This window comes from Phocoena sinus, chromosome 9 (assembly GCF_008692025.1).
Source record: "Phocoena sinus isolate mPhoSin1 chromosome 9, mPhoSin1.pri, whole genome shotgun sequence".
NCBI classification, from domain to species: domain Eukaryota; kingdom Metazoa; phylum Chordata; class Mammalia; order Artiodactyla; family Phocoenidae; genus Phocoena; species Phocoena sinus.
In genome coordinates, this window is record NC_045771.1 from 85437716 (window position 1) to 85453483 (window position 15768).

At 37.9% G+C, this 15768-nt stretch overlaps 1 protein-coding gene across 1 annotated transcript in view; it reads left to right on the forward strand.

Moving 5' to 3' along the window:
- Positions 1–15768, forward strand: part of MAGI2 (membrane associated guanylate kinase, WW and PDZ domain containing 2) — a 1347058-nt gene that overhangs the window by 848409 nt on the left and 482881 nt on the right. Inside the window, exon 5 of the mRNA XM_032642294.1 lies at positions 12287–12497. Within this exon, the coding sequence (XP_032498185.1) occupies positions 12287–12497 (211 nt within the window). The remainder of the gene's footprint in view (positions 1–12286; positions 12498–15768) is intronic.

Sequence of the window (15768 nt, forward strand, 5' to 3'; positions counted from 1 at the left end):
TATCCCCTCCCTCTTGAGCCTCCCTCCCATACTCCCTATCCCACCCCTCTAGTTCATCACAAAGCACCAAGCTGATCTCCCTGTGCTATGCTGTGGCTTCCCACTAGCTATTTTACATTCGGTAGTGTATATATGTCGGTGCTACTCTCACTTCGCCCCAGCTTCCCCCTCCCACCCCGTGTCCTCAAGTCCATTCTCTATGTCTACATCTTCATTCCTGCCCTGCAACTAGGTTCATCAGTACCACTTTTCTTTTCTTTTTTTTTTTTTTTTTAGATTCCATTTATATGCATTAAAATACGGTATTTGTTTCTCTCTTTCTGACTTACTCCACTCTGTATCAGTCTGCTTTTATAAAATGTTAAAAATTAATAGAAGAAAATATGCTAGTTAAGGAAGCACTTCTTCTCCCCTGTCAATGGAAAATAATTCCCTCTACTAATCTTTTTAGTAATTCTTTCCAATTTAGTTTTTTATGTCTCAGGATTTCTTTCCTGTCATCTTCCACTCACAGACCTTGCATGTTTCTATTCTTATAATTCCTCATATTGTTCTTTTAATATTCCAAAGAACTTGTAACCAATTGTGGGTTTTAGATATAGATGAAAATAATTTTGAGGTATTGAATATGCTTCCTTAATAATTCATATTTCCCTGGTTAGCCTCCTAAAATAGATGAGATCCAATTTGGTTACAAATATTACAGATAAAAAGTAATCTCTTTACAGGATTGGGAATTCCTGCTCTCTCAACTGATACATCATCTCAAAACTCAGCAGCATAGTTAATCATTACCCTAACTTTCCCTAATTCTAATATTTTGTTCTAGACTTGTGTTTCTTTCATGGTCTCAAATATTAAAAGGAAACATTAGGGCTTCCCTGGTGGCGCAGTGGTTGGGAGTCCGCCTGCCGATGCAGGGGACGCGGGTTCGTGCCCCGGTCTGGGAGGATCCCGCGTGCCGCGGAGCGGCTGGGCCCGTGAGCCGTGGCCGCTGGGCCTGCGCGTCCGGAGCCTGTCCTCCGCAACGGGAGAGGCCACAACAGTGAGAGGCCCGCGTAACGCATAAAAAAAAAAAAAAAAAAAAAAGGAAACATTAGTTAACATCTCAGGAAAAAAAAATTGTACATATTTTTTATTTTCCACAGTGTTTAAGGGCCACCCTTCCTCATTCTCATACCGTATATAAAAAAAAAAAATCATAGTGCATTTTTTTAGAACTTAGAAAAACTTTAGGAGAAGTAAGGAGTCAGAAAATACCAACTACGAGTCAGTTATCAGCATGCATAGAAACATCTCAGAAGGAGCAGAAAATATAATCATCTCTGCTAACTGCATTGCTAGAGCAGTGGGAGTAGAAGCAGGAGGAAAACTACTTTGCACTGTATTTCTTCTTTGTACTTTTGGATTTTGTCCAAGTGCTTGTTTTACTACATCAAAAAAAGTAATTAGGGCTTCCCTGGTGGCACAGTGGTTGAGAGTCCGCCTGCCGATGCAGGGGACGCGGGTTCGTGCCCCGGTCCGGGAAGATCCCACATGCCGCGGAGCGGCTGGGCCCATGAGCCATGGCTGCTGGGCCTGCGCGTCCGGAGTCTGTGCTCCGCAACGGGATAGGCCGCAACAGTGAGAGGCACGCGTACCGCAAAAAAAAGAAAAAAAAAAAGTAATTATATTTTTTCTAAGTCATGAGCAAATATTCACTAATCACTAAGATGCAAATATTTTGGCCCCCATAGTATAATTCTTCTTCTCATTTGAGAAGGTTAGAGAAAGCAAGGAGAATTGATAAGAGCACTCTTTGAGCAGTGACCTACGATGTTGACTTCTTCCAGTCAACTGGCTACATAGAATGCAGGTGGCCACTGCATGACAGCTTCCTTTCTGAAGGCAGAATGTCCTCAATTTTCACTATAGAATATGATCTATAGTATGGCCATATCAAAAATCAGTTACAATGATATTTTTCTCCTGTCCAAGATCAAGCCTGAAGTAATCACTCAAGCTTGATTCATTTACAAGAGCCTAAAGTTCAAATTCCAAGAAATTCAGCTTGTAGCAGTGAAGCAAACAGCAGTTGTGACAGCCTCCACTCCTTCCCACCTCTGACTACAATACAATAAGACTTTATATCAACCTATCAAACATACTTTTTGATAAGATTGTTGAGTTTGCAAGAAAGCAAAGGAAATCTTCAAGCCCCACCACTTCCACCACCATGGTCACTACTACAAATGAGCAGAAACAAGAGTGTGGAGCAGTCTATTGTTAGACTTAAAAGCCAAGCTTGCCCTGACGCTATATGAGGAGACTAAGGTTTGGGCTAATATAAAATCGGGGAGCTATGTCTCTGATTCTGATGTAAATCAGTACCCTCAAAGGTACTGGAGTGATGCCAAGTTCATAGCTCAGTAGCAGCCCCTGGCACCCAGCAAAATCAAATGCAGAACTCTGTAGGAAAACATACAGAACTTAGAAAAAAATTGTGGTTTCTGAGGATTATTTTCCCTACTTTAAATCACTTAACACCACAGCATGTTTCAACTGAGGAAGAAAAACTCAATTTGTGCAAAGACCTTTTAAAGAAGAAACATTAGCTTTGTGTGTTTCCTTTTTTTCTTTAGAAATTGCAGTTTTTTGAAAACACCTAATATCTTTCTTTTTCTTATTAGTTATCCATTTTATACATATTAGTGTATACATGTCAATCCCAATCTCCCAATTCATCCCACCACCACCACCCCTGCCCCATTTTCCCCCCTTGGTGTCCATACATTTGTTCTCTACATCTTTGTCTCCATTTCTGCCTTTCAAACCAGTTCATCTGTACCATTTTTCTAGATTCCACATATATGCGTTAATATATGATATTTGTTTTTCTCTTTGTGGCTTACTTCACTCTGTATGACAGACTGTAGGTCCATCCACATCTTTACAAATGACCCAATTTCATTCCTTTTTATGGCTGAGTAATATTCCATTGTATATATGTACCACATCTTCTTTATCCATTCATCTGTCGATGGGCATTTAGGTTGCTTCCATGACCTGGCTATTGTAAATAGTGCTGCAATGAACAATGGGATGCATGTGTCTTTTTGAATTATGCTTTTCTCTGGGCATATGCCCAGTAGTGGGATTGTGGGGTCATAGGGTAATTCTATTTTTAGTTTTTTTAAGGAGCCTCCATACTGTTCTCCATAGTGGCTGTATCAATTTACATTCCCACCAGTAGTGCAAGAGGTTTCCGTTTTCACCACACCCTCTCCAGCATTTGTTGTTTGTAGATTTTTTGATGATGGCCATTCTGACCGGTGTTAGGTGATACCTCATTGTAGTTTTGATTTGCATTTCTCTAATAATTGGTGATGTTGAGCAGCTTTTCATGTGCCTCTTGGCCATCAGTATGTCTTCTTTGGAGAGATCCCTATCTAAGTCTTCTGCCCATTTTTTGGTTGGGTTGTTTGTTTTTTTTAATATTGAGCTGCATGAGCTGTTTATATATTTTGGAGATTTATCCTTTGTCTGTTGCTTTGTTTCCAAATATTTTTCTCCCATTCTGAGGGTTGTCTTTTCGCCTTGTTTATAATTTCCTTTGCTGTGCAAAAGCATTTAAGTTTCATTAGGTCCCATTACCTCCATTACTCTAGGAGGTGGGTCAAAAAAGATCTTGCTGTGATTTATGTCAAAGAGTGTTCTCCCTATGTTTTCCTCTAAGAGAAAACACCTAACATCTTAAAAATCATTTGAAATTGACCACATACTTTTTGTTTCAGTGGGGAGAAATCATTTAGGCTGCTTGGCTGATTTAACTACACAATTTATTTAGTGTTCTAGGTGGTAGAACTCACTGATAAAAATATATAACATTTCCTGAACATCTACTATGTTCTGGTAGTTGACTGTTCTAAGCAATTTGTATACAAATAAGGGTTACCTATAACCCTTATAGGTCAGTAATGTTGTTCCATTGTACATTTAAGGAAATTGAGGCATGCACAGAGTGAGTTAAATAACTTGCCCAACAGCACGCCATGAAGGACAGATTCAAACCCAGGCAGTCTCACACCAGCCTTAGCAATTATATTCTACTGCTTCTTGTGGAGTATGTTTGTTGCTATCGAGAATGGCTAAACAAAAAGAAAAAAAAATTAATCTCAAATTATTCCTATTTTCTTTCCTTATAAGCTATAAATATGTCCCTCAATCTTTCTCTTTTTCCCATTAAATGTTTTTTAGCCATGCTTATTTCCAAAGAAATAACATGAAGGCAGGAGAAATAACATAAAGACATGAGATTTATTAAAATTTGTCACCGAGCCATTAAAAATATAAGTTGCAGAGCTCCCTTACAGGGTAAAATAAATTTTGGAAATTCAACTTTTATGACTGTTCAAAGAAGTGAAATCAACAATTTCCTATCTGGCTTTAAGATATTATTTTCCCTCATTTCAAAGGATGGCAATTACAGAAAGCTGAACGTTAACTGTAAGCATAGACTGTATCAAGTGAAAATATGGTTAAGGTATAAAATAGGCAATCTTCTTCTTGAAATGGTTTTATCTTGGTTTCTGATTATTCTTTAATAAAACTCAGTAGGGGGACATTCAAAACCATGGTATTTCTGATTTATCCTTAGTCTTGTATCCAGAAGGCAATGTGTTAGATACTGCTAGGGTAATAAACATGTAAGTAAGTGGAATGGCTACTATACATACTGTAATATCAAAACCTGAGACTGGACCAGAACTGTAGAATTTATGCAGACTGTACTGAATGCAAAAATGCATATATTTACCTCTCTTCCCATTAAATGGTTTTCAGTCCCTGTACTATATACAGATCTTTGAGTTCTTCTGAATTTCTTATGGGAAGAAGGAAATTATTTGCTGAATCCAACAAAACTTTAGGGTAGGAAAGATGAAAGAAACTATATTTCTTAATTCTTCACAGCAATAAAAGTGTACATAAAACACGTTTTTATAGGCCATTGCTTATAAGACTGTATATTACCAATGCCTATTTTGTTTCTCAATGTTTCTATAAATTTCTAGTAAATACAACAGTCCTGGTCAAAGGGAAATTTTTCTTTATGATTATCATTCTTTAAAAATAGGTGTTCCTTCTTTATTGAAATACTTTTTGTTTCTATTGTTATGGCAAAAATAACCCCCTTGCTCTGGTTTGTAAGGCATCTAAGGGACCGAGAAATGCAAAATGGAATGCTCAAAAAATGCCAGTGTTTGATAAAGTCTTTTCACTTAAGCAGCAAGCGTCTTGGGGGAAAATTAATTTACATATCACAAAATTCATGTTTGGATTCAACAATAAAACCATGCTGAGAAATGTGTCTTAGAAGTTAAAAAGGGCAATTCTACATGACCACTGCTTAATCAAGAAATACCTTCAAACCACTATAAAAGTAAAATGTGCTTGGGGTTATTTGGCTCTTTCTCTTTAGTCAGAATTTAAACAGTCTAAGGTTTCTCAAATTGCAGATCTGACATATATGAGATCTGTGTTAGGGCACATTTGCATGCATATAACTTTAAGCTGAACTCCATGGGAGGAGGGGAGTGCTAGCAGGAATGGCTACACATGCACCTTGGCTGGTCGGTAAAATCTGTTCTTTCCTATCCTTAATTACTAAAAGTATGTTTTGGTGGTACATCCAGACGATGGAATATTATTCAGTGCTGCAAATAAATGAGCTATAAAGCTATTAAAAGACATCACGCAGGGCTTCCCTGGTGTGGTGGCGCAGTGGTTGAGAGTCCGCCTGCCGATGCAGGGGACACGGGTTCGTGCCCCGGTCCGGGAAGATCCCACACGCCGCGGAGCGGCTGGGCCCGTGAGCCATGGCCGCTGAGCCTGCGTGTCCGGAGCCTGTGCTCCGCAATGGGAGAGGCCACAGCAGTGAGAGCCCCGCAAAAAAAAGACATCAAACAAACTTAAATGTGTATTACTAAATGAAAGAAGCCAAAGCAAACTTAAATGTGTATTACTAAATGAAAGAAGCAAATCTGAAAAGACTCTCTATACTATATGACATTCTGGAAAAGGCAAAACTATGGAGACAGTAAAAACATCAGTGGTTTCCAAGAGTTAGAGGAGAGAGAGGGATGAAAAGCAGAGCACAGAGGACTTTTAAGGCAGTGAAACTACTATGTATATTACAGTGGTGGATGTGTGTCATTATACATTTGTTGAAACCCCTAAAACATACAACACCAAGAGTGAACCCTGATGTAAACTATGGATTTTGAGTGATAATGATGTGTCACTGTAAGTTCATCAATTGTAATAAATGCACCACACTGGTGGAGGATGTTAGTAATGGGGGAGACAATGCATTTGTGGGGACAGGGAGTACATAGGAAATTTCTGTAGCTTTCTCTTAATTTTGCTGTGAACTTAAAATTGATCTAAAACATAAAGCATATTTTTTAAAAAGTCCATTCTGTTCTTAATGGGTACTTTCTCAGTTACTTATATAATACCCAACATATCTGATTTTTTAAAATATTAAGCCACATACAGAAGAAAGACATAATTATGTTACCTAAAATGTAGTAAAGTTAATTTCTATTCTCCTTATTAAGCAGGGAAACGATTGTAATGAAGCATGAAATGATAATTTATAGTCCCAGACATGGTAAATATTGGTTTGGTGGATTGTAAGATAAACTTGCCTAATATACTATTTAATGAGTTGAATTGTTTCCCCCCAAAATTCATATGTTGAAGTCCAAACCACCAGAATCTCAGAATGTGATCTTATTTGGAAATAGGAAGAGGTTATCTTAACTACGTAGTAGTAGTAATTAGTTCTACTAATTAAGTTGTAGATCGGTAGAGTGGGCCCCTGACCCAGTACGACTAGTCTCCTTCTAAAAAGGGGCAATTAGGACCCAGGCATGTATACAGGGAGAATACCATATGAAGATTGTAGTTATGCTGCCACAAACCAAGGAACTACCAGAAGCCAGCAGAGAGGCCTGCAACAGATCCTTCTGTAACATCTTCAGAGGGAGCATGACCCTGCTGGTGAACCCTTGTTCTAGGGTTTCTAGTCTCCAGAACTGTAAAACAATAAATTTGTATTAAGTCATCCAGTTTTGTACTATTTTGTTATGACAGCCCTAGCAAACTAATACTTACCATTTGGCCCACAGTCTCCTTAACTGCCCACTGCCTAGCCTAGTGCTTGGCACTTAGCAGGGGCTCAACAGATGCTCAATTAATTAATTAATTACTACCATTTTCCTAGTACGTAATATAGCAAATATAATGCCAGTTTCTTCCTTTGCTGACTGTTAAATAATGGAGTTTCTCAGACAGCTGCCTTAGGTACTCTTGTTTCCCTGTGCCTTATCGTCTCCCTAGAGAATTGTATACAACTCTTTTGTGTCACTGAGTATCCTTCAATAAATCATTGTGGTAGTACTCTGCATTGTTATCCACTGGGGGGAAGTACTTCCTCTCCACCTCCCATGTTGTCTTGCATGTCAAAGAGGGTACTTAATTTTCACTCCACTGGCTCCTTGACTTATTCTGCCCAAAAGAGGTAGAGTGACTTCTCTGAGTGATACATCTTTGAAGGATAATCTGGGCCTCCTTGGCTCAAGTCCTCTTTTTATTTCCTCTTAATACCCTGCATGGCTCTTCCGGGAACAGGTTCTACCCCTGCATGGGAAGCCTGCCCTGGTTCAGTACTGCCTGTGGGTATATCAGCTTGATTCTGCATTTTACCAGAAGCCCTTGACCCTCACCATAAACTGCATCCCTAGATTAGCCTTTATGAATAGTAAATGTGGGGATGTTGTGGTTGTCCATTTGCCTTACTCATTTTTTTTCTCTTATTTTCTTCAAATAAAGAAAGTGGATGCTCCTTATTACTTACATTTCAACCCAATTCTCAGTAGCCTGATAAAAAGTTCTTTTTCTCTCTCCCATTAAGCTCTTGTCAAGTATCTTGCACATTGTAGGTATAAATTCATGTTTGCTAATGTAACAATTGATTGATTAGATAAGAATAAAGGAATGAATGAATAAATGAGCTAGATAAACTGGGAGAACATGGCTCAGTAATCTCTAGCACATCAATAGTTATAAATATAACTATAGACATCTCCAAAGACTCTAGACTTTTTTTTTTCAGGAGATGTCTCACATTTCTCTTGAAAATATAATAGTTATTTAGACGAAGAAAAAAGTTTATTTGTTCATAGCTAATCTTTGACTTTCTCTGTTAGCATATTCTATATTTTCTCTTTATGCATTCATTTAATCCATTCCAGCTTGGCCTTCCCATCCACCACTCCACTGCAACTAGTACCACAGCTGGTAGCTAACATCCCCAGTGACCTCCATATCTTGAATTTCATTAGATTTTACATCCTAATCTTGCTGATGGACTGTTTGGAAGTTTTGGCCACAGTTAAGTGTTTCCTCCTCATTGACCTTTGCTTGGCTTCTGTGCCAGAAAGATCAACTGGTTTTTCTGTTACTTCCCCGGTTGCTCTTCCCTCGTCATTCTCTCGGTGACTTAAATGTTGGAGTTCCTCAGACAGCTGCTCTAGGTGTTCTTGTTTCCACTTGCTGCACTGTCTCTCTAGGCAATTTCATTCGCTCCTGTGGCTTAAATTATAATACAATCTATCCGTATGCTGTAGTCTTTCAAGCTGATTCCCTCCAGCCAAGAACTCATTGACTTGACATCTCCATTGTGAGTTTGGCCTGGACTTCCATCTGTTGTGCCTAAAATTACAGCCATTATCTTTCCCACTCCTGACAGAGTCCTGCTTCTCCTGTCATGGTGCCTAGCTCAGTGAATTGCTTTGCCCCCCACTGGGTTTACCATGACTTCTCATTTGTCCTTATCTGTACCTTTTTTAAAATATCATACCAAATGCGTATTCTACATTTTTTTTCAGTTCATAAAAAGAAGCCATGCCCATGCCACCAACGTCTCTGTCTCAAACACAAAAATAACTCCCCAGTGGTCTGTAAATATCTACTCTTAACACTCTCAAACCCCCAGAATAGCTAAGAGGGTCTTTGCGGAGAATAAAAACCTACTTGTGTCATCCCCTTGATTAAGACACATCAGTACCTTCTCGTTACTCTCAGGATACAGTCCCAAATTTTGAGCATGCTTTCTAAGGCCTAATCTATTCCTTTTTTATGTATTTCTTTCTCCCTTACTTTCCTCTGAAAGAAGTCACTTGACTCCTTTTTCTAGTCTCAGATTTGATAGCATGTTGGAAAAAGGGCTTTCCTTGATTCTTTATGAGGAATGTGTATGCGTAAGATCTCATCTTTCCCTTTGATAGTATTCATCGCACTTAAAATTGTTTAAAGACTATACATCTTGAAATAGTTTGAGTTCTGTGAGAGCAAGGATCATGCCTCTCTTGTTTGCTCTTCTGTCCTTGGTGCCTGACACCAATTGAGTGTTTAATAAATACTGATTAGGTGAATATTGAATAAATGAGTGTGTTCAGATCATGACCTTGCTTTTTAACTTTTCAAATGCAACACGACATTTGGAAATACCTGAGAACAGTACGCTTCATGTATTGGTAATTACATGCGGTAATAAGGTACAGCAAGGAGAATCTAAAAAGAGCAAATGGTACCTTCTCTTGCTGTTTCTTTCCTGCACAATTTACAAAGGTTAAATATGTATGAAGAATCAGCTGGGAGACTACATCACTAAGGGCCATATTATTTTCATAAAATCTTCTTTTTAAGGGCAAAACAACAAAAGCTTGTAAAGTGTTCTTGTCCTAATTCCTAAAGATGCTTTCATATTGCTCTCTGAGACTGACGCATATGGGGAAAACACTTAATCCAAGCCGTTGATTAAGACAAAAAGTACATTCTACTTTAATTTACTCATTTTAAATTACCTTTATTATTTTTAAACTTATAAATATAATAGCCAACTAATGCAAAGATACGTGAAAAAACTCCCACACCCATACAAATGTACTGTTTTTGTTTAATCAGAGTTAACCATCTGTTGTACATCTCTCCATCTTGTTTTTTTGTTCATATACTTGTAAAAAAAATTATTTGCATATATCTAGCTTGCTGTTTGCTTTTTTTTTTTTAAATAGAATTAACAGTGTACACGTATTACTCTTCAGTTTGGATTACTCTTTGAATAGTAATGATTAGCACCTTTTCCAGGTCAGCAGGTCTTTACACTACATAGTTTTCCATGGTAATGATAACCACAATTTGTTTAATCATACCCTCATTGATAGGCATCCAAATCGTTTCCAGGTCTTTGCTACTACAAACAGTGCTACGATAAATATTATTATATAGCTGTTTTTATACACCACCACGTTTATTCCTAGAGGTTATATTCTCAAACTGGGATTACTGAGTTGAAGCATATATGTATTTGTATATATTTTTTAATGTTCATAGCTATGGATTAGGTTCCCAAACAATTGTGGAGTTTCATATTTCCAAGAGGGCTGCCTCACCATCACATTAACATTGTATGTCAGTAGTGTCTCCTTCCAGTTTCTGGATTAAGCTGTCCCCACCATGCCTTCTGCTGTGAAGAAGCCATAGTGACCCTCAGTGCAGGCGGATTGGTTCTCTATTCTTAGCTACTTTCCAAGTCTCCACCAGAGCATACTTGGACTTCTGCGTGATGTGCATGCCACAGGGAAGTCTTGGGAGTAGTATTTGCCAAATGTATTCATCCATTTATCTCTGACACCCCAGTGGAGATTTGGAGCCACTCTGCAGGAAACATTCCTCCCAAAGTTCCAAACTAAAGCAGTTATAGGCCCCCTCTGCTTTTGGCTCCGTTGATCTTTTCTGTTGTTTCCCTCTTCTTACCATTACCTTGCCACACCCAAGGCCAAAACCTAAATATAGTGGTGCTGAATCCCTGAATAAACCAGGGAGTATCTTAAATCTAAATTTCCCCTTTGAATTTCTCTCCCAATCACCATCTTACCTTGTAGGAAATTTCTCTGAACCTGAGCTTTCCAAAGGTAAGATTTCATTCAGAACTTTTGCACGTTTAAAAGTGACTTTCTTTTGCCTAGATAGATGAATATTATTTTGGTAGAGTTAATTTCTTGGGTTGCTGTACTTTTCTTTTCTTCGTTACTACAGGTGTTACCTTACTGTCTTTGAGCTTAGGGTATTATAGATGAAACGTCTGATGATCTTCTGTTCCTCTTTTTTCTGGTAATTTTCTTCAATGTGGAAGCTTGTAAAGTTGTTTCTTAACATTGGAGCTTGGAAATTTCACCTAGATGTGTTTAGGTGAAATAAATACTTCATTAATTTGGCCTCAGATTCAGTGAACCATTTTAATCTTCAGACTCAAGTGTTTCTTCATTTTAGGCAACTTATATTCTATTTTTATTGAGTTGTTATTTCTTCTCCATGTGGCCCTTTTCCTCATTCTGGAGCTCATACCATTTGCATGTTGGTACCCTTGGGTCTGTCCTCCAAGCCTTTTATCATTTCTCTTAAGGTATGTATCTCTTTTAGTTTTTGCTCTGTTGTATTAGTTTTCTATTGCTGCTGTAACAGATTACCACACACCTAGTGGCTTAAAACAATGCATATTTTTTTATCATACAGCTCTGTAGGTTAGAAGTCTGACCTGGGTCTCACTAGGCTAAAATCAAGATGTCTGAAAAACTGTTCTTTTCTAGAGGCTCTAGAAGAGAATCTATTCTTTTGCCTTGCCAGCTTCTAAAGGCCACCCCCATTTCTTAGCTTGTGTTTGGTCCCTTCCTATCTTCAAAGTCAGCACCGGTGCATCTCTTTTGCCATTCTTCAGTAGTCACATATCCCTCTCACACTCGTCTTCTGCTTTCCTCTTACACTTGTAAAGACCCTTGTCACTAAAATAAGCCCACCTGAATGGTTGAAGATAATCCCCCAATCGCAAGGTCCTTAGTTTAATCAGTTCTGCAAATCTTCTTTTGCCATGTAAGGTAAAAAATCACATGTTCCAGGGCATAGGGCATGGGCATTCTTAGGGAGCATTACACTGTCTGCCACACCTGCATTGTGAAATGGTCGTCCAAGTTAGTCATCAGCAATAATTAGTTGAAGGATCTGTGTGAATGATGAGTGAAAAGGGAACTCCAATAGGCCTACTGATAATTTTCAGAGCTGGTTACAATTGTGCTTTTCCTATTAGCCTTCACAGAGCTCATTCCCTGATGAGCGTAGTCCGCACTCACTCAGAAGTTACAGTGGCTCGAGTGACTAACCCTATGCTCTTGTTCTCTCATAGAATCCAGTGAACATGAAGACAAGAGTGCAGGTGCCTCAGGGGAGACACCCTCCCAGCCTTATCCTGCACCAGTGTATAGTCAACCCGAGGAGGTGAAGGAACAGATGGATGATGCAAAACCAACTAAACCTGAAGAGCATGATGAATCAGACCCATTGCCTGATAACTGGGAAATGGCCTATACAGAGAAGGGTGAAGTCTACTTCATTGAGTGAGTTTCACACATTTCTCTGAACATTTCCACAAAGATCATAGTAGTACATAAATGATGTTGTAAATGGAGATGTGGTCAAAGTATTGAATTTCATCAATTGTGATATTAGCTTCCTTCTTCATAAGAGAATAAGGGCATAGCACCTTAATACAATTAAAGATCCTAGTTTACAGCTATAAATCAACGAATGAATTAAACAATACCACTGTAAAATTTGTTGCAGTCATGACTAAAAAGGCAAATCTCCATGTGATGTTATTATTGAATTAGAAATAGTGAATTTGTCATGAGGAAATGCTTACTCTACCCTTCCAAGACCTCCGTGTAGTTCACATGAGATAATCCCCATCTTTTAATTCAAATTGGTGGAAACCTCAACCATCATGTCCAGTGGTTTAATAGGATGCAACTATTGAGAGCAAAATACTTGCTAGTCACAAGTGAGAATGTTTTAAGCATTTGACCCTGAGGTCAGGTGTCAATAAAATCATGTGTTTGTATAGCTCATCATATTTATTTTTATTAAATTCCATTCTATTTGTTGCTTACCATTTTTATGACTTGGCAAGGAAAATGAAATGCTAATTTTGAACTCACTAGTGATACATACTCAATCTAATCTTTTCTTTCTTTAGGGACTTTTTTTCCCAAACTGAATTTTTATATATTTTATTAACAACATTGTCTAGCTTTCCTTTTCTTTACCTTCTACGAGTAGAACAACTTTTTAAAACTCCTAAGTTGATCTTAGTTCAAAATTAACTTGTTGATGTGCATGAGACAATCAAAACGTTCATTAGAATAAAAACTAAAAATATTGTAAATGAACAACAACCCTTATTCCCTCAAAGTTGTAGAAGTCTCAGAGAGAAAAATTAATAGAATCTGAAGTTTTCAGTGCTGATAGTAGATAAAAATATGTAAACTCTGATTATTTGAGAAAAATATTAAAACTAGATTCCCTTTCCCAACCTGGAGTGATTTGTGACTTAGATCTCCATAGGCAGAACTCAATTGTGAAATTGAAATGTTACCACATGCCAATATTTAATTCTCACGTGAAAACTTCGTAGCATGTGACCAAGGAAATACATAACCAGGTAATTACTTGGTGCTCTGCTTGACTCCAACATGGATGAGAAATGCGGAAAATATATTGCCACCATTCACCTTTTGACAAATCTTATAAGTTTAAAAAAGAAAAAAAGAATAAGAATCTCTTGCATATTTCTTATTGCTATAATCAATGACCCAGAGACATCTTGTATCAATTAATTGGAAAAGAGAAAGTCTTATAGAATTTTTTAAATGTTCGTAAGTGTTTATATCAAAAACATAATTTTGTTATTGATAAGAATAGCATAGCACCACTGCAGACCAGAAGTCAAAATATAAACCCTAGATGTGAAGTCATGCATTGGTGTTCAGAACAACTGATGTTCAGAACAGGGAGACTGATGACATACACATTTTTATTATATAATACAGGCGGAGTAAGACATGTGGAAGTAATAAAAGAAAACCAGCATGGCAAGTTGATGAAAAAACTGTTTCCTTACAGTGTTTCCAATTGTGATTATAAAAACCTCCTTTTTTATGATTATAAAATAAACTTTCCCCTTTTAACTGTGTCAGATTTTGGGATTGTGGAGAAAAAGGACTTCTCATAAGACAGAAGTTGTGTTTATGGTTTATAGTAAATGATGAGGCTCTGTCAGGACTTGGGAGAATCGACCAAAATGACTCTATTAATATTCTAGTCAGTCATCCAGTGTCAGAATCCAAAGATTCATTAGATTTTGTCCCTGCTCTTAAATTTATTGTCAAGTTGGGGAAGAGAGAATAGTTAATTAGTAAACAATTGATTTTTGAGTTTTGTGATACTATTCAGAGAAGGATACGCCTAGCGTAGACTTAATAACAGGAAGCATCCTAGGGAAGGTAAAGTAACATGGACTTGAAAAGTAGGTAACAGGTAGATAGAGCACTCCAGGTATAGGAACTGTCATTGCAAAGACCAGTGAGAAGACTGGTAGTATTAGGAGCAGAGATGTTGAGCTGAAAAATTAAGACAAAAAAAAAAAAGGGGACAGTTTGAGTTGCAGTGAGAATGCTAATGCTGAGGGAGACTCATGCAGAGGTCAGGGAGAGAGAAGAAGCCTGGAGTAAGGGCTGAAGTGAGCGTGTGATGGAAAGGTGATTAACGCAGGAGGCAGTGGCAAATGCCTGCTTAAAGAAGTCATTCACAGAGCAGAGGCACCCCCTGGCCCACCCTTCACCAGGACCAGCTTGAGATCTGAGATCTGTCTTGTCTTCCTTCAAAAAGCTTACTTTGACTCTCACGACTCAGTGTGATAAGCTCAGGTGTCACAGAGCAAGGAGGAATCAGTGTCTTTTTCATCTGGTCCCTCATTTTCACACCATCACAACCTGCGCTGCCTCTTCCTTTCTCACTGACCTGCATTTCACTCTGCTGTACTTTTCTCTCAGTTAATTTTCTCCTGACTGCTTGCACTCATTGCTCGGGAGTACATCTTTCCTTCCTAACTACATTTGACAAAAATCAACATTTCAACCCACTGTCATTAATCTGTGGGTATCTTTGCTGTGGAATTCATAATGAATTCTTATGTAAATTAACTCTATACTATAAAAGTCCCTTGGAAACAATCTGGTAGAGAAGGATGCAGGGACAGGAGAGGGACCATGATGGGGCATTAGGAGTTTCTTAGGGACTAAGTCATGATATGTCCCAGAATTTCTGGCCAATAAACTTAAAAAAATTATATTATTTGTAACATAAAAGTTTGCAGTCCTGAAGCAAAATCATTGTAAAAAAAGAAAATAAAAAGGGAAAGTAGAGTAAGTTAAGAGGAAGGTAAAACAGATAGAAGAAAAGGTAGAAGAGACAGAAAATTAGAGATTTGTGAGGTAAGGAGAGCTGATGATACCAGTGAAAACTACTCTGGTACGAATATTGCGAGAGTTGCTTAGAGTAATGGAAGTCTCCCCGGGTAGGTAACACGTCCTTATTACACTTTACTGAATCTTGTTTTCAATGGAACAAATATCATGATAAAATATAAAATAAGTGAAATAAAGGAGAAGGACCCTGCAGTTCTGTGTAAAAAAAAATATATATATATATATATATATATACTCATTTCTGAGTAGAAGAGGGGAACTCTACCTATGCTGAAGTGTTCATTTACGTATATATTTTTGAAATACACACACATATGTATACATACATACATACATGTGTGTA